At 47.3% G+C, this 18536-nt stretch overlaps 1 protein-coding gene across 6 annotated transcripts in view; it reads right to left on the bottom strand.

Annotated features, from left to right (window-relative positions):
* The window catches only part of WDR59 (WD repeat domain 59), an 80594-nt gene that overhangs the window by 46699 nt on the left and 15359 nt on the right, over positions 1–18536 (bottom strand). For 3 of the 6 annotated variants that reach the window (XM_070388712.1, XM_005894316.3, XM_070388717.1), the window contains exons 3-8: positions 15852–15987; positions 12352–12437; positions 11180–11260; positions 8934–8971; positions 4865–4953; positions 802–918 (exon numbers count right to left, since the gene is read on the bottom strand). In XM_070388712.1, the coding sequence (XP_070244813.1) occupies positions 802–918; positions 4865–4953; positions 8934–8971; positions 11180–11260; positions 12352–12437; positions 15852–15987 (547 nt within the window). The remainder of the gene's footprint in view (positions 1–801; positions 919–4864; positions 4954–8933; positions 8972–11179; positions 11261–12351; positions 12438–15851; positions 15988–18536) is intronic. The other 3 variants (XM_070388716.1, XM_070388713.1, XM_070388715.1) reach the window with 1 other exon arrangement.

Here is an 18536-nt window from a genome sequence, read left to right as displayed (position 1 = left end):
AGCCAGAGAACAAATAACACTGCACTCTGAGAGAAACCAAGAATAATAGGCTTACTGACATACGTTAATCCTTGAGCATTTCTTGCAAGTTAGAGTAGCAGTCCCCAACCTTTTTGGCAACAGGGACCAGTTTCGTGGAAGACAATTTTTCTATGGACCTGGGGGCGGTGGTTTTGGAATGATTCAAATGCATTACATTTGTTGTGCACTTTATTATCATTACATCAGCTCCGCCTCAAATCATCAGGCATTTAGATCCCAGAGGCTGGGGATCCCTGAGTTAGAGAATCTCTAATAAAATAACTCCGTCTCTGACTTGTGCAATATGGATGACCAAAAACATCCTAACTTTTGCAGATATGATAATCATGTGTGAAAACTGCTGTTTTTCCACCCAGACTAATGGTCAACTTGTTAACTTTAATGACTGTGTGAGTTTTTCTCCTTTACTTGGGTATCTGTTGTGTTATTTTGATGAGCCAGTCCTTCAGAAATGGGACTTCCTGGCCACATCTTGGAGAGTAAACTTCTAGTCCTTCCTAAATGTTTTTGTCTCTGACTTCCTTTCACAAACAGAAAGAAGACCTCCAAACAAACACAGGCGCCCAGTCCGACACGTGCTGCCACATCCCTCCACTGGTCCACATCACCAGCGGACCTGCCCAGCTCCCCAAGAAGCACACGCGCCCCTGAAACACACGCCATGCTAACCGGCGGCAGCTTTCCTTTTCAAGGAAATGCTCGTGGACCCCTGATGCCCCCCACACACGCTCCCCACCCTGCCCCAGGGGCGCCACTCACCTTGACGGAGTTGTCTTGACTGGAGGTGGCAAGGATGTGCTCACTGTCCGGGTGCCAGTCCAGGCCGTGGATCTTAGAGAGGTGGGCCGCGAGATACTCCACTGCTGTGCTGGGTTTCTGCAACAGGACCATCAGCCAGAGCTGGCACTTTACAAAGAGCTCAGCGCATCCACCTGAGCTGGACACAGCCTATCCCAGTCTGCTGGGTGGGGTTACAAAGACTCCCTGCTGGTCCAGGGGTTAGGGCTGCATGCCTCCACGGCAGGGAGGAGGGGTTCAAACCCTGGCCAGGGAACTAAGATCCCACGTGCAGCGCAGCATAGCCAAAAAAAAAAATTCTCAGAGGCCGTCTCTGTTCTTAAGAAACTCCATTTTGTTTTGTCTAAAACAAACAAAACAAGACTTCGCCAGCTCTCCCTCACTCATGCTCAGAACACCAGCCTGTGAGTCTAATCTTCTGCTCCCGGCCCAGGCACGGCCTTAAAGAGGGCAGTGGGTGCGTCTCCCCTCTGGGACCGCGGTCTGCGATTCCGCCTCCTCTTCTCACAATCACCCACAGAGCGGGACTGTGACATTCAAACAGACACACCCCACTCCTGGGGTAAAACCACCAAACTTTTTTTGTTTCATTGAAGTATAGTTGATGTACAATATTATACAAGTTATAGGTATACAATATAGTGATACACAATTTTTAAAGATTATAGTACATTTTCAGCTATTAGAAAATATTGACTATATTTCCCATGTTGTAATAACACAGTATTATAGCTTATTTTATACATAACAGTTGGTCTCTCTTAATTCCTGCCCCTAAATTGCCCCTCCCCTCCTTCCCTCTCCCAGTGGTAACCACTAGCTTGTCATAGAGAATAAACTCTATCTGAAAACCACCAAGCTTAAAGTGATCAAGCCCTAAGACCCCCAAAGAGAATGAGTACACATCACAAAAGAAAACAATACATGATTACCAAGTACATATAAAACAAATTCAGAAGGAAACTTCAGAAATATACATTAAAACATTAAGAGATTTCTTTAAGCAATCAAATTAGGAGATACTTGGAAATGATATTCAACGTAGTGAGGCAGTATTTGTCACTGCTGGTATACATATGAAATAGTACATAATCTTTTCTAGGGAAAAAAAATTTGACAATTTTCATCAAGATGCTTAAATTTTTTCCTTTAAGACTTGACTATTCTAAATTCACAAAGTTTTAGGTACAAAAGATGTTCAGCTTGGTGCTATGTGGAACACCTAGGAAACCAGGAACATAATGAATGATAAGGGGGGAATTAATTAAACGTTAGAATCAATTATTGCACAGCTATCTGATACAACATCAGGCAGCCACTAAAGTTATACTTAGAAAAAGCTTATTATAACAGAGGAAATGAATTTATTTTAATGTTAAATGAAAAAAGTACACACAACTATGTGTGAGATATGATAAACCATGTTTTTAAAAAAGCATAAGAAAAGAAAAGACCAAAACGTTAGCGTGTGACTCTAGGCAATAGGACTACAAATGATTTTTATGTGCTCTTTTGTATTACTTTCTGTCATCAGCAACAGTCTATAAGGTTAAGAGTACAATCTCCAGAACCAGCCTCCCTGAGTTTAAATCTTGGCAACAAACTGTGCCTCAGTTTACTCAGCTGCAGAATGGGGGTAATAACTGTAACCACTGTAAAGGCTATTTATAAAGAGAAAAGAATCAATACACATAAAGTTCTTAGAACAATGCCTGCGCATAACAAACACTAAGAAAGAGCAGTGTTACTAAGCATTCATGAGTCTGAGTGAAAATCCAACACCACCACTGATACTGCACTTTTTAAAGCCTGTGATGCTTGCTGCCAGCAGTCCTGCTTTGATACTAGAAAAGTGCCAGAGAAGTGAAATTACAATGAACAAGTTTTACAATCCATATGAACAGAAATCCTGAGTATTAATAGACCAAAAAAAAAAAAAAACTAAATCTCTTAAAACAAAATAGATAACAGACTTGCTGAGGGAAGTCAGGGTTATGAGTGGACCAAAGAGAAGCCTATAAAGGAACAGCTCAGCAGTGTATTTTTACAAGATAAGGAACATAGCCACTGTTTCGGAAAACCAGTCCTAGATTCATGGCCGGAGAAGGCAGTGGCACCCCACTCCAGTACTCTTGCCTGGAAAATCCCATGGACGGAGGAGCCTGGTCGGCTGCAGTCCATGGGGTCGCTAAGAGTCGGACACGACTGAGCGACTTCGCGTTCACTTTTCACTTTCCTGCATTGGAGAAGGAAATGGCAACCCACTCCAGTGTTCTTGCCTGGAGAATCCCAGGAGCGGGGAGCCTGGTGGGCTGCCGTCTATGGGGTCGCACAGAGTCGGACATGACTGAAGCAACTTAGCAGCAGAAGCAGCAGCAGCAAATTCATGGCTAAATACCACATTGTTTATTTTGCCTATGGTTCTGTAAACAGTCTAAGGCAAATAAATATACATGTACTACAAATTAATCAAACATTTTATTTAAACCATTTTTTATATTCAAATATTACTTTTGTTGTTCAGTCGCTAAGTCGTATCTGACTCTTTGCGACCCCATGGACTGTAGCCAGGCTCCTCTGTCCAGGGGATTTCCCAGGCAAAAATACTGGAGTGGGTTGCCATTTCCTCCTCCGGGGGATCTTCCTGACCCAGGGATTGAACCTGCATCTCCAGCATTACAGGCAGATTCTTTACCACTGGGCCACCGGGGAAGCCCTTAAATGTTATACCATCGACAAACATGAATAAAACTAATTGCTAATTGAAGAAATAAAGAGGGACAAAGCATGACTATTACCAGACTGAAGTAAAGAGACAGATATAAAAGTAACATAAAGAAGATGCACCATCCTTCTCCTTATAAAATCACCTCATCACCGAAGAGCCACCCAAGGCGAGGGCTTTGACCAGCACACCACCACCTCCCCAGCAAGTCCTAGCACCCAAGCCCGCAGCCTCCCCATCTCTGCTTCACTCCCCTCTCCTCTCCCACGATCTGACTTTATTCCCTGCTGGCAGGGGAAGGGAGCAGGGCAGCAAAAAGCAACACTGAGGCTGGAAGCCCAGCATCCCAGCGGGGACAGCCACAGAACATGTTTCAGGAAAACTGACAGTCGGTCCTCCCCACAAAGGCTGGAGCTCTAGCCTCCCGTTTCACAGAGCAGGAAGCTGAATCTACATCCCAGATCGTAAGTCGACTGCCTTCTGCATTCTAACCCCACCAATGGGAGTTACGCAGGCAAGAGGCCCTCTCCCTGATGCCAGCATGACAGGCTTGCCATGACAGCAGATGCCCAGGCCCTTCACCTCCTTCATGCCTCTCAGGACTGTGGGCTGCTGCAGAGAGATTATACGACCTGCAGGCTCTCCTTTTAGACTGACAGGACAGCTAGACTTCTTTTTTAATTTTTGGCCACACCACTGTAGCATGTGGGATCTTAGTTCCCTGACCAGAGATTGAACCTGTGTCCCCTGCAGTGGAAGTGCAGAGTCTTAACCATTGGACTGCCAGGGCAGTCCCAACAGCTAGACTTCTAAGGGGAGATCTGAGCATACTGAGTGCCCGCCCCAGTGGTTCAGATTCTGGATGGTGTATGTTCTAAAACAATGGATTTTCCCTCTGCAATCTGGAGCAGGGATAAAAGCCCAATGACCATTCTAGAATGCTGTCTGGTTCCCCAGGCTTGACCTCCTCAGCGATACACCCACTATTACCACCTTTATTCCGAAGATAAGGAAACTGAGGCTTGGAAAAGTTTGTGGCTCACCTGATATAATCAGGAAGTAGCAAAATGGGACTGTAGCTCAGGTCAGGCCAAGTTCATTTTCTTAACCTGTGATCGTAATGCCTCGCTCCCCTATGTTCTTCAACACCAATTTGGTCAGGAAGCAAATGTCATTTGGTACTAGGATCTTAACATGGCAATTAACTATGCTGCCCAAGGTACCCTGGACTCTCAAGACAAGCCCTGCTGCTCACAACATTCTCTTGATACCCTCCTGGGGGAGAAAGAGGTCACTTACCCGCTTGTCCCATATCCGGACATCCCCGTCGTGACTGGTGGCGAGGCAATTAGCGTTTTTCTTATTCCATTTGACCTGTGAGGCACCCGCTGCAAAGCAAAATCAGGGGAAGAAAGCTGTTGCCCTCAACGCCTTCGGAAGAGAGTGGAGCTTATCCAGGGGAGCTGGATAATGAGTTCCGGATGAATAAGAACAGAACTCTTCAAGCTTCTATGACTGCATCAGCTCCACAATGAGAGAGAAAATGAAGCCAAAAAAATAAATGAATTAACACATGGGAACAGGATCAGAGTCACCTAATTGAGGAAATAATCTCATGAGGAAAAAAAAAAAAAAACCTTCAGGCTACCTCTGAGTAGAATCAATAGGGAACTGTAGCTCCTTTTTTTCCACTTACTTTTATATACTCATTTTTAAATTTTATTTATTTTTATTTTTGGCTATGCTGGGGGCTTCCCAGATGTCACTAGTGGTAAAGAACCCACCTCCCAATGCAGGAGACCTAAGAAACATGGGTTCAATCCCTGGGTCAGGAAGATCCCCTGGAGGAGGAAACAGCAACCCATTCCAATTTTCTTGCCTGGAGAATCCCATGGACAGAAGAGCCTGGAGGGTTATGGTCCATAGGGTCGAAGAGAGTCAGACACAACTGAAGCGACTTAGCACAAGCTGGGCCTCCGCTGCTGCGTGGGCTTCTCACGGCAGTGCCTTCTCTTACCGCAGAGCACAGGCGCTGGGACGCCCAGGCTCCAGTAGCTGTAGTACAGGGGCTCAGAAGTCGTGGCTCCTGAGCCCTAGAGCACGGGCTCAGTAGTTGCAGTGCAAAGGCTTAGTTGCTCCATGACATATAGGATCTTCCCAGACCAGGAATCAAACCTGTGTCTCCTGGGCCGGCAGGCAGATTCTTTACCACTGAGCCACCAGAGAAGCCCAGGAAATGGAGCTGCTTAAGCAGTTCAGCCCAGCTCTGCTGGATGGTAACTGACTCATTGCACAACCCACCCTTTATCCTCTCCAACACCAAGCTTGCGATCACAAGAGCCTCAGATCAAAGCCTGCACCTTCCCACTCTGTTTTTGTTTTGGGAGGAGGGGCAGTCTTGGAAAAACACAGCCTGCAGCTGAAGCTCAGCTGAAGACTGAGTCCCACTGTTACCCAATTCTGCCCTCAGAAAGTTACGTGCTCCCCACCCCTTCTCCTGTCTCCCCATCGGCAATTGCACGTGGCCCTGCGTGGGGACAGGAACTCAGTCCTCTGCCAATACACGGAGGGAACAATAATGACAAACGAGCTACTTAAGTGAGGGGCGTACTGGTACTGGAAGATGGCAGAAGGGGCTGGGACGGTGGAAAACTGGGACATGGCAGCACTTCTAGCCGACTCCTAAAATAATCACGTTGATTACGTTAAACCAGAACAACATGATGACTCTTTCCACCTCTTCTTGTTGTTGCTCAGACAACACATGACATTTCTGCTTTGACACCCTCTCTCTTCGGGTGGGTGTTTATTACTTGGGGACACCACAGTGGATCCAGGGCTTTAGAGGGCAACCTGACCCAAGAACCTGGAAAGGATGAGAGAGAAAGCAAGGGGTTGGTACCCAACAGGAAATAGAGTAAGGCCCAGACTTGAGCCTTGCTTGGCTTTGGTGAGAATATCTGTTGGTTTGCTTCTTTGTTTGTTGTGTTTTTTCCCTGAGACACAGGGCACCTTAAGTCACCTAAGAATGAATGGTGGACACCCCTGAAGTTGGAGGAAGGTGGTATATTACTCAGGAGACCCAGTTTCTTTGCAAGAAAGCTAGAGGAGGAAGTGTAAGAAAAGACTGCTCCATTTCTGTGTGACAGAGTTACCGAAGAGTTCGAAGACACAAGGAAAAAAATTTTTTTTTCTATTCCTTTAATGTTGTGCCTATATGAGACAATGAATGTTTATTAAATTTATTGTGATCATTATTTGGTAAGTCAAATCATTATGCTGGACACCTTAAATTTATACACTGCTGTATGTCAACCATATCTCAATAAAACTGGAAGAAAAGAAAGTAAGAAAAATTTTTAAAAAGAAGAAAAAATAATAAAAACCAGTTTCAAGAAAATATACCTTTCCCAGTAGGTGGTCTATCAGAACATTAAGCCTCCCAAAGGATTCTGGGAACCTCCTAATTCAACCTGTAGGATCATGACATCAAGATGAAATGAAGGCCCCAGAGTTCTCAGAATCAGAGAAGGCTCTGGAGGACACACAGACGTGCCTTACTGACTTCCTGCCCCATGGTAGAAACAATTCACTCACAGAGAGATGGGGACCACAGACTCTGGGGAACAGCAGCCTCCGCCTCCACCTCTCAGGGAATGTTAGCCAGAGCGGCTTTATGTAAAGGTGCACAAGCTTCGCGTTCACTTCTATCCCCCCAGGGCAGCTCTGCCACCACTGAGAAGCCTCACTGAGGGACAAAAAGGAAAAACACCTCCTACCTCTGCTTCTTAAGAAGCACTTAGGAAAAAAAAGCAATTAGAATAACCTTCCTTTTTAGAGGTCCTCTACAATCCAATTAAGTTAGAAACCTGTCAGGAGAACTAACGAATTCAGGGATGAGTGACTGGACAGTCACAGACCCCTGGTACTTTCTTTCAGCTGGATGTCCTCTGCGACCACATCTGTGGGTCATTATACGCCTCAGATCAGAAGTATGTGCATGGGGGCAGGGGCCAGATCAATTAAACTGTTAAGCACAGAGGCACAGGCGCTTGAGTCCTACATCTATGGAACAAACCCTCACAAAGCATCTCCTCAGAGCAGGCACTTAGGTTGACCCTGGTCTGCAGCCCTGAACAACGTGGTCCCTAACTTCACAGAGCAAACAAACCAACTGCTTCATCCATTTGTGATGTTTAATGCCTTCAAATGATGAGGTGGGGGGATGCAGGGGGGAAAAAAAGAATCATGCAATCATTTTGGAGCAAACATCAAATGTAAATTGAAATGACCCAAGAAGATTCAAAATAAGGAGGATTTAAGAGACAGATAATATGATCTGTTTTGATCAAGGACGTCAAAATAGAATCCTGATAACTGGGCTTCATCATAGGGGGGAAGGTAAAATATTTCTATGCCCAAGTTCAACCCTCAGGAAGTGGTGAGAATCTTCTGTAACAAGCCCAGTGGAGAAATGCAAGAGCAGTCAACTCCAAAAGGGTGACGGAAACAGGCAGATGAGAAGGCAACTTCAAAGTTTCTGTGTGTCCATATTAAATGATCCCGTCGGGACACAATCAGCATAACGTAGACTGTGCAGAAACCACAGGACAAACTACCTGTTTTCCTCAATAAAGAAACTGCAGGAAAGGAAAAACAAACCAAAAAAGGGGAAGGGAGAAGAAACCTACCAACTGAAAGAGATGAGAAATAGATCAACCACTTTACCGACACCAGCTTTATTTGGATTCTGATTCAAAAATTTTGTAAAAGGAGAACAAAAAAACCAGACAACATCTACTGAAACTACTGAGAAAATTTGCATATGCTTAAATATTCGAGGATATTAAAGAACTACTGTTAATATTTTTAGGTATGCTAATGGTATTGTGGTTATGTGTTTTTTTAAAGGGGTCCCCTCTTGTAAAAAACACTTACTGAAAAAAAAAAAAAAAACACTTACTGAAATATTTGTTGATGAAATGATATGACACCTGGGATTTGCTTCAAAAATAATCCCAAAGGGCATGGGGTGGAGGTGAAAGATGACAGAAGACTGTCTATACATTGACAGTCGTTCAAGCTAGATGACGAGCACAAGGCAATTCATTCTCTTCTTGTTTCACAGTTTTGAAAGTTTCCACAATAAAAAGTCTGAAAAGCAACGTGGCGCCTGCCCTTGAACTCTGACATAAGTTCCTGACTACGTTCTACAGTCCTGACTCTAGCTTCTGAGAGCAGCAGGGTCAAGGTCCACGCAGCTTGCACAGAGGCAGGGCACAGGTGGGAGGGAGCCAGGCCGGTGCAAGCGGGGTGGTGGGAGGTGGGGAGTGAAGGCCGCCGGGGAAGGGGGTGGGCAGTCACTCACCTACAGCAGACAGCGCGACAGTGGGCTTCCGCGTGTCTCTGAAACGCGAGAGTCAGAAGTCAAACGCCTGTCCACCGCCACCACCCGCCTGGGGCCTCTCTCCCTCTGCTTGCCTTTCTTCACTTTCCTTTCAGGGGGTGCTGGGGCTTCACTGGGAATGTGAGCACCTTAATAAGTGGTGTAAAGAAAATCCTGTCTCCCTCCAGGGAGATGAACTTTCTCAACCTCTTCAAATGAGGCAGAATCTGAACTTCAAGTCATATAGCTGTCTCCACAGAGAACAAATTATAGTATTCAATAGTGCGGCCTAAGTGACTAAAGTGAACATACAGTGAGCCAAAAGGCCCCTTCCTGGGTCATTTCTCCTAAAGAACAAGGGGACAATTGTAGAGATGCAATTGTGCAAGAACCTTCCAACAGCACAGCCAGGATGGCATGAAAAACTACTCTGGATGTTCCCAACAGCCCAGAGGTGGAAGCCACTCAAGTGTCCACTGCTGAACACATAAACCAACTATGGTCTATACAGACAATGGATTGTCACCAGGCCTTAAAAAGGAAGGAAAGGGGGGCTTCTCCAATGGTCCAGTGGTTGAGACTCTGCCTTCCAATGCAGGGGGCGTGGGTTCGATCCCTGGTCAGGGAACTAAGATCCCACATACTACACCGAAGGGATGAAGAAAAAATCAAGAAGAAAATCCTGTTACATGCTACCACACGGCTGCACCTTGAGGACATTATAGTAAGTGAAATAAGTCAGTCACAAAAGGATGGATTCCACTTACACATAGTACCTGGAATAGTCAAATTCACAGCAAGTACAGTGGTAGCTGCCAGGGGCTGAAAGGAGTAGGAACCGGGGGGTTGTTTAATGGGTACAGAGTTTCAGTTTTGCAGGATGAAAAAGTTCTGGAGCTTCACCTGCAGAACAATGTGAATATACTTAACACAACCGATCTGCACAGTTAAAAACGATTAAGATAGCAAATTTCATCTTGTGGTTTTGTTACTACAGTTTAAAAAAAAACAAAACTATTCCTGGATACAGTGGGAGACTCAAATGGTCAATGGTTCACTGCAAATGGTCAGTGGGCAGCTGCCTAGGGCTGGGAGAACCAGACGAGGCAAAGCTGCAGCCCTGGCTTATTGAGAAGGCAAACTGGTTCAGTGTCTTTCCATCTCTAAATTATGAAATGACTGTTTCATATAAATGAGGGATCCTTGCCCCAGAGCTCCCGGGGGACTGCTTGTTTGCTAAGAGCCGCTCTTGGCCCACTTCCCCTGGATTTTCTGCTCCTTCTCCCTCCTCTGGCGCTGCCTTTAGACCCATCACCTCGGAGGTGCGGACCTGCATGGGACACTGGTGCAGTTGCCTGTGCGCACCTTTACCCCTGAGAATCCCTCCGCTGGCCTGTCTGCTCCAGCAAACCTCAACACCTGGCCTGTCCTCTGCCTACAGTTCACCTTTCAGTGTAAAGTGTCACAAAATCACTGTCATTTGGGACAGCAGTGGGGAGAGGGTGTCCTGTCCTGGGAACCCCCAGGCCACGTAGCCCCTAGCTAGGGGTTACGGGGAAGGGAACCTGCTCTTCAAAGAGAACAGGGAACAGCCGTGTACTAAGAACTCAGGATGCGCAGACTCCGAGGCTGGGCGCTCCTCCACGCTTAGCTCCATGGGGAGCTGGCCTACACGCTGGCTCTCGGCCCCCTTTCCAGGGGCGGTGGAGCGGCACCAAGAGCTGGGCAGCTGTCTGGGGGCACTGCCCGCTGCAGACCCACGTGTGTGCCCAGCGAAATGCCCCCACTGTCACCTGCGTTTCCGTTGCCAGAACCTGGGTTTCTTTGCCAACAGGACTTTCCCGGGCTGCTGGAGCCCGTTTTGCAAACCTCTGTGATGGGCCTGAACTGCCAGGGAACCAGGCCCCTGTGGACAGCCTTCACCCAGGGACCGACAGCAGACGGCAGCCCGCTTTCTCAGCCCCAGGTGGGTCACCTCTGGGGAGGAAGTGGGGCGCCTGCACCCAGTGTCCCCCGCAGGACTAGGCTCCACTGGCTCACCGCGGTCCCCAGGAGGATGACAAGCCCTCTCGCTCACCTTCCTGAGCCTGTCTGCCCCCGCCCCCCACTGGCAGGGCTGTCCCCTCCTAAACAAGGCTCCTGCAGGGTCTGCCTGTCTCAGGGTCTGCAGCGAGGGGGAACCAAGGTCCCGTAGCAGCTGGGCGGTTATGCCCTTTCACTGTTCTTACTTGATATCCCAAATGTAGATGTAGGTGTCCACAGAGCTGGTGACCAGGAGATCAGGCTCAAACACTGCCCAGTCCAAGTCACTGGAAACACAAGGAAGAAAGAAGGAGAAAGCATTGAGTGAAGTTCCAGAGCACGACCAGATTTCATTTCTGGTGGCTTCAAAAAGTCACCCTGCAGGGGCCCCTCAACATGGTCTAGGCTGGGTATCTGGGTATTTAGGCTGGGTATCTCCCAAGTTCCTTGGGAAAGAAAACTTAACTGAGCTCCGAAGGGAACTTTCAGGTCCTTCCCTGGTTACCATCTACTCCCCCAAAAGAAACAGAGCACTTCAACTTAAAACACACACACACACAAATGCACAGAGACACACGTGTGTGCATGTAAGACAAAACAAAGGGGGAAAAAAAACATAGAATTTTTGACTTACTGCCTTTTAAGTCAGACTTAACCACAGGTACCCTGAGTAAACCCAACATCTTCAAAGCAGTGGCAAAGTGCCATGTTGCCACACAGCTTCCGAGGAGGGCAAGAGGCCTCTGGTGCTCCCTACCAACACTGTCCTCCTCGAAAGGCACTTACTACATACAGAGTTAACACAGCCTGGGGTCCAGCCTTCCCCACCACCTCCCACACCACCTTCACCACTTCCTGCTGCTGCTTCCTGCAACAAAATGTCCCCACCCAGAGACAGTGACCCAAGGAACATCCCAGAAGCCAGCCAGAAGGCCCTCAGGAAGAAGAAACTGCACATCTGGGTAACGGACTGTGAGACAGGAGCCCCACGAGGTGCCCACGTGGCTGGACACAGGGCTAAGGGCTGGGCCCAGAGGTCTCTGCGCCTGGGCACCGCTGACCGTGGGCCCCGGGGAGTTCCTCAGGCATAGCTGCATCTCCTGCAGCAAAGGAGTGCTAACCCTTCACTCTGGAGCAGGCTGTCCTGTCTAGGTATCTCCCGGGATCGGGGTTAATAGCTACAGGGATGCGGGTTCCCAAATTCCAGCTGTTCCTCGCCATGAAAGCCATTACTTCAGGACTGCTAAGGACACAGCAGACACCCAGGGTCAACGCAAACCCAAAGGGTCAAGCCCGGAGCGGGATGGTGTCTTGGCTTCATTTCCCCCGGGATGGGACCAAACGACAGAGGCCCAGAGCAGCAGAGGGCAGTGCCTACCTGATGACGCGTGTGTGGCCTTGTAAGGTCGTGCCAACCTCCCCACTGCCATCTTTCCACTTATAAAGGTCGACCCTTTGGTTGCTCTGGAAAGAAACAAGGTGAACGCCATCTTAAACATCACAGCTGGACTGAAGCTACAGATACGCTCCTGAGCACGAGAGCTATGGGTCACAGAGCCCTCCTCCACTGTCAGAGGAACTACCACCCGCTCCCCCCTCCCCCGGCTCTGAAGGTCACACACCCATCTCCCCAGAAGCTGTCACACTCCGGGTTCTGAGATCATCCTTCCTGCCGTCAAACACCCAGAGGCCACCTATCGCACTCTGAAAAAACGTCTGCATAAGAAAGAAAGAAAGAACCACCACCAAAAGGGTGTCCCAGAAGGCAAAACTATACAAGAGTCCTTGACACGTGAACTTCTTTAAGGTTAAGCAGAAAGACACAGGGCAAATGGGCCAGAAGGAACCACAACTACAATAAGAAAAAGGAAGAAAAGAAAAAGCTTCCATCAAACTGCTGCTGCTGCTAAGTCGCTTCAGTCGAGTCCGACTCTGTGCGACCCCATAGACGGCAGCCCACCAGGCTCCCCGTCCTGGGATTCTCCAGGCAAGAACACTGGAGTGGGTTGCCATTTCCTTCTCCAATGCGTGAAAGTGAAAAGTGAAAGTGAAGTCGCTCAGTCGTGTCCGACTCTTAGCGACCCCATGGACTGCAGCCTTCCAGGCTCCTCCATCCATGGGATTTTCCAGGCAAGAGTACTGGAGTGGGGTGCCATTGCCTTCTCCGTCCATCAAACTACATTTCACTTAAAAAACAACAGGCCAGCAAATGCTCCCCAAATACCATGAGTTCAAGAAGCACACTGACAGTGGATAAAGATTACTAATACACTAACTACTATTAGTACTGTTAGTAATCTCATCATTTCTGAAGACTGGTTTTCATTTTAGCTCAGAGACACTTGTGCAGAGCTCTGAGGTTTTTACCCAGAAATGCCAGTTTCCAGTTCTAAATAGGTAAGGTTCTTGTCAAAAGGTTAGAATTCAGAATGCTTCCAGTGGGAATAGGAGTGAAAGGAAAGCCCTTCCTGATCTTATAATAACATTCCCTGCCATTTCCAGGGTCTACTAGGGCCAGTTTATGGACCAGGAACTTGAAGAAACCTACCCTCTGCTTTTCCTTATCACATGCGCACTAGATGTCATTACCCACGTCACAGATGAGACAACTAAGACTCCAAAAGTTAGGTGGGTGCTCAAGAAAAAACAGTGAGCATTAAAACTCGGACCTGACCTCAGATTTCCTAACTCCAAAGCGCTTTCTCCTGTAACTGCCTTCCAGCCAAGACCAATGAAGGAAAGAAAAAAAAAAAAAATGAGTAAAATTGAACTTTCATCAAAATGAAATGCCACAAACAACATTATCAAGGATTTAAAAAGACAGTCTACAGAACTGGAGAAATACCTGCAGATCCGATCACTGATAGGGTCTATCTACAGTCTTACAACTAAATAGCAAAGGAAGACAAATAACCCAATGCAAAAACAGGCAAAGGAACTGAACAGACAAATCTCCAAAACATGATATGAAAATGGCCAACCAACACACAAAAACGTGTTCAACGTCACTAGTCATGAGGGAAATGCAAATTAAAACCACGGTAAGGTACCACTGGTGTGACACCTACTAAGAGGACTAGAATTTTTAAATTACAAAAACAAAAACAGGAAATAACAAATTTTGGTGAGGCTCCGGAGAAACTGGAATCCTTGTGCAGTGCTGATGGGACTGCAAAACGATCCAGCCACTGTAACAGATGGATGGTTCCACAAAAAGTAAACAGACTTACCAAGTGGCCCTCCCACCACCCCTAGGGATATACCCCAAAGAAGAGAAAATGGGCACTCAAACAAGTACACGCACACACATGTGCATATCAGCACTCCTGCTTATAGCCAGACCAAATGTCCGCTGGTGGATGAACAGACAACACGTGATGTATCCATACGAAGGAATAGTATTCAGCCATAACAAAGGGAAAGGAGTATTGATACATGCTACAACATGGACAAAGAAGCCAAACACAAAAGGTCGTGGATCGTTTGACTGCATTTATATAAAATGTCCAGAAGTGCTAAATCCAGAGACAGAACACAGAGAGGTCACCAGGGGCCGTGGGTGGAGGGAATAACTGCTTAATCGTAGCGGGGTTTCCTGTGGAGCAGTGGAAATGTTTGGGAATTAGATAGAGGTGGTGATTACCTAACACAGTGAATGTAGTAAAGAACACTGAACTGTTCACTTTAAATGACTGCCTGAAAAAAATCAACAAGGCTCTGTCTCGCCCCTCCTAAACACGAGCAGTGTTAGTCCACTTGGGTCAAGTACTAAGGGCTCAGCCTAAACCTGCGGTTCCCAATCAGGGGAGGTTTTGCTTCCCAAGGGACATCTGACAATGTCCAGAGACATTTGTGGTTGTCGCGATGGGGGTGGGGGGCTGCTACTGAGATCTAGTCGGGGAGGGGCCAGGGGTGCTACTGGTTTCCTGCAAAGCCCAGGACAGACCCTGCCACGAAGAAAGATCCAGTCTGACCCTTCAATAGTCCCAGGAACCAGTGCCAATCTAGTCGCCGTCCCTCGATAAAGGCAGACAATCAGATTCTATTTTGGAAGCGACAGGGAAGAGCCGCTTTTTGTTCCTTCTAAAGCTGACAGCACTGCTCTTCTTTCTTTTGTAAGATGCATTCCTCTCACAGACTGTCATTCCTGATAAGAACAGACCCAGACGGCACAGCGAATGGTCACATTCCCTGGAGGATGAAGACTCCTTCAAATACTGCCCTCCCTGCCCAGTGCAAAAGGAGCCAGAGGTTTAGATCTCTAATTGTCCTAGGAGAACAAATCCTGATAAAAAATCTGGCCAAGGATACTAGAAATGATCTAAGCCCAGGTCTTTTTTGAGTCTGGAATCCCTTGGAAAATCTAATAATTTGTATGCATCTTTTCCCTGGAAGAATTCACATATAAATAGGTACATAAAATTTCAGAGGGTTAAACAAATCTAACAAATCCTAGTCAAGAAAAGGATCCCTTCCTTTGAGTGGAAAGGTGCCTGGAATCTTCCGATCGCTCTGAAAGCAACAACAATACCCTCCCAGACCAGCTCACCAGGTCCCTCCTTAGAAGGTCTTTCTGAGTCCCTGGCTAGTTATACTCCGGAAATGAAAACGGGTTCTTATCATAAACAGACATGGAGGTATCTACCTGCTTCCCCTTCCAAATCTGGATTCAATCCTGAGAAATACTGATGGGCCCCCGGATTCTTTTCATATATAACTTAAATCTGTAATTTGCTTCCATCTTCCTTTAAGAAGCATGCACACGTCTTTCCCGTTTGAAAAAGGAGGACTGCATTCTCTTCTCTACATAGAACACAGACCTATCAGCCCAGATCTCACATTTAAAAGCCTTTTCCAGTACTCGTTACATGAGCTCACCGAGGCTGCAAAATAGTGCGCGAAACTGTCATGAGGATTCCACTGCACAGCTCCAATGTCCCACTTGCTCTGGCGTGAGATCTTCCGGTGACCTTCGAAGGGGGCATCTAGATTGACGATGTATAGGAATCGGCGGCTAGGAAAACAACATCAACATTTTAACAACAGAACAGCATTTGCATGAAGATAGAAAAGCACATTTGGAATGACATATAGTACGCAAAAAAAAAATCCCCAGATGCACATGATGTTTATTGACTCTGAAAGGCATACAAGTGACCAGAGTAACTCGCGGCTGCTGTACCCCTGCAAGGTCTGCCTCTAGAGATGGCCCTCCCTCCTGTATCCCCAGAATCCTGACCTCCTCCACCAGATTCAGCTCCTCAGGCTTTCCTATTCCCCCAGCTAGGATCATAGCTGATTCCACAGACCCCCACTACACAGTCTGCATTTCAACTACTGCACCTATCTCCATAGCAGAACTGCTCTTGTAAAGGCTCTTGTCTCAAAGCAGCTGAACGTTTTGGGGTATGGACCACGTCTTGAATATCTCTGTATTCCCTCGTCGTTAGGCAGTGCTTTGCATTCAATAAGTGTGGGTAAAACCAAACACATCACTTATCACTTAGCCAAACATTCTGTAGAAAACCTCAGATTCCCATGCAAGTTGACGACCTGGTGACAGGAACCAAATTAACACTATTGGAAGGGAGAAGAGCAACCAAAAAATAATAATGATGAAAACAATAATCATAGTAAGTGCCAATAATGTTCACAGTGCCAATCAAAAAGAAGGACCTGAAAACGGGGAGGTCTTTTGTTCACCTATTTGCTTTCTAAGGAAAAAATCCTTGGTGGGTGGATCAACCTCTCAGCAGCCATCAGCAGCTCTTTGCTGGGGAGTGCTCTGAATGCCCAGGGTATCAGCGACGACAGGTGGGCTAGACAACGAAGACAAAGCTGAACTGTCTCTGCTCAGAAGAGACAGGAATTGGAACGTAAAAGTGGCAGTTCGAACTCTAGCAGAAGCCCTAGGAGGCACAGGTTAAGAGAGAAGGAAAGCACAGGTTAAGACACAAATTCAGAGAGTCTGTGGGGCTTCTGAGAAAGCTGGTGCAGAACAAAGGCCTAGAACCTCTGACCTCTTCCTAAGGAATCACCTGATCGTACGGCAGGCAGGCCAGCATCTTCTCATTAGAACGAAAACAGGGCAAAGGCCCGACACTATACAAATGACGCGGGTATCAACAGGAGAACCCAGAGACAGCACGGGGAAAATGCAGACTAGCAAAAGGTGGGTACCTCCGGATAAACAGGCCTGACTGAACATACTGGTTGCCTTCATTTCCCCACTGAAGATCACTAGAATAAGGGTAAAATACAAAAGAGAGAAAGCCACAAAGGCACAGAAAATGAGAGGAAAAGATGGAAAGCAGGCAGGAAAATGGTAACTGATCTAGAGGAAACGCAGCCAGCACCCAAGGGCCTGCAGGGCGCGGTGACTCACACTGCGGAATCCAGGCTGGCAGGGGCTGGAGGGGCTGGAGGGGGAGCGAAACTACTTCAGAGGAGCCGGGGCTGGGGCCAGAGGGGTGGGCGGGAGGTGCTGCGCCCAGAACAGGGCAGGAAGCGGGGGTGGGACCCTCGGGCCTCCGCCCCTGTGCAGCACTCACTACGCGGGCTTTCAGTCTCCAGACAGGGATGGTATCAGCAGGACTCTCCTCAGGGGGAAATGACCAGCCCAAGAAAGAACAAAAGCAAACAAACAAAAATCAAAAGCAAAGCCCTGAAGATGATGTCCAGCTGAGCTATTTAAAATCCTTAAAGATGATGCTGTTAAAGTGCTGCACTCAGTATGCCAGCAAATTTAGAAAACTCAGCAGTGGCCAAAGGAATGGAAAAGGTCAGTTTTCATTCCAATCCCAAAGAAGGGCAATGCCAAAGAATGCTCAAACTACCGCACAACTGTGCTCTTCTCACATGCTAGCAAGGTAGTGCTCAAAGCCCTTCAAGCTAGGCTTCAACAGTATGTGAACCGAGAACTTCCAGACACCTCGGCACACTCCAACAAAAGGGCCAGGCTTCCGACTGCTTTCCCTACCGTGAACTGCACCATCACACACGTAAGCAGAGACTGCACTTACTCTTTTAATATTAACACAGAGCCCGTGAGCATCAGTCATGGAGGAAACTGGAAAGACAGAGACCAAAACAACCAAAAGGATAAAAAAAAGGAAGCGGGCAGCACAGAGGAAAGAAGAAAGCCGACACTTAACGGCCTCAGAGACGTAACAGAAGACAAGGCGAAGAACGGAGAACAGGAGCTCTGAGAAACTAAAGGAACAGCTGCTGCTGCTAAGTCGCTTCAGTCGTGTCCGACTCTGTGCGACCCCATAGACGGCAGCCCACCAGGCTCCCCCATCCCTGGGATTCTCCAGGCAAGAACACTGGAGTGGGTTGCCATTTCCTCCTCCAATGCATGAAAGTGAAAAGTGAAAGTAAAGTCGCTCAGTCGTGTCCGACTCTTAGCGACCCCATGGACTGCAGCCCATCAGGCTCCTCCATCCATGGGATTTTCCAGGCAAGAGTACTGGAGTGGGGTACCACTGCCTTCTCCAAAAGATCAGCTGAAACTTTTAAATCTGATGGAAGGGTTGGAAGTTACAGTTGACGAAAACTCCAAGA

Source organism: Bos mutus, chromosome 18 (genome assembly GCF_027580195.1).
Source record: "Bos mutus isolate GX-2022 chromosome 18, NWIPB_WYAK_1.1, whole genome shotgun sequence".
NCBI lineage: Eukaryota > Metazoa > Chordata > Mammalia > Artiodactyla > Bovidae > Bos > Bos mutus.
Note: the sequence above shows the minus strand (reverse complement) of the source record. Positions and strands in the feature narration are given on the sequence as shown.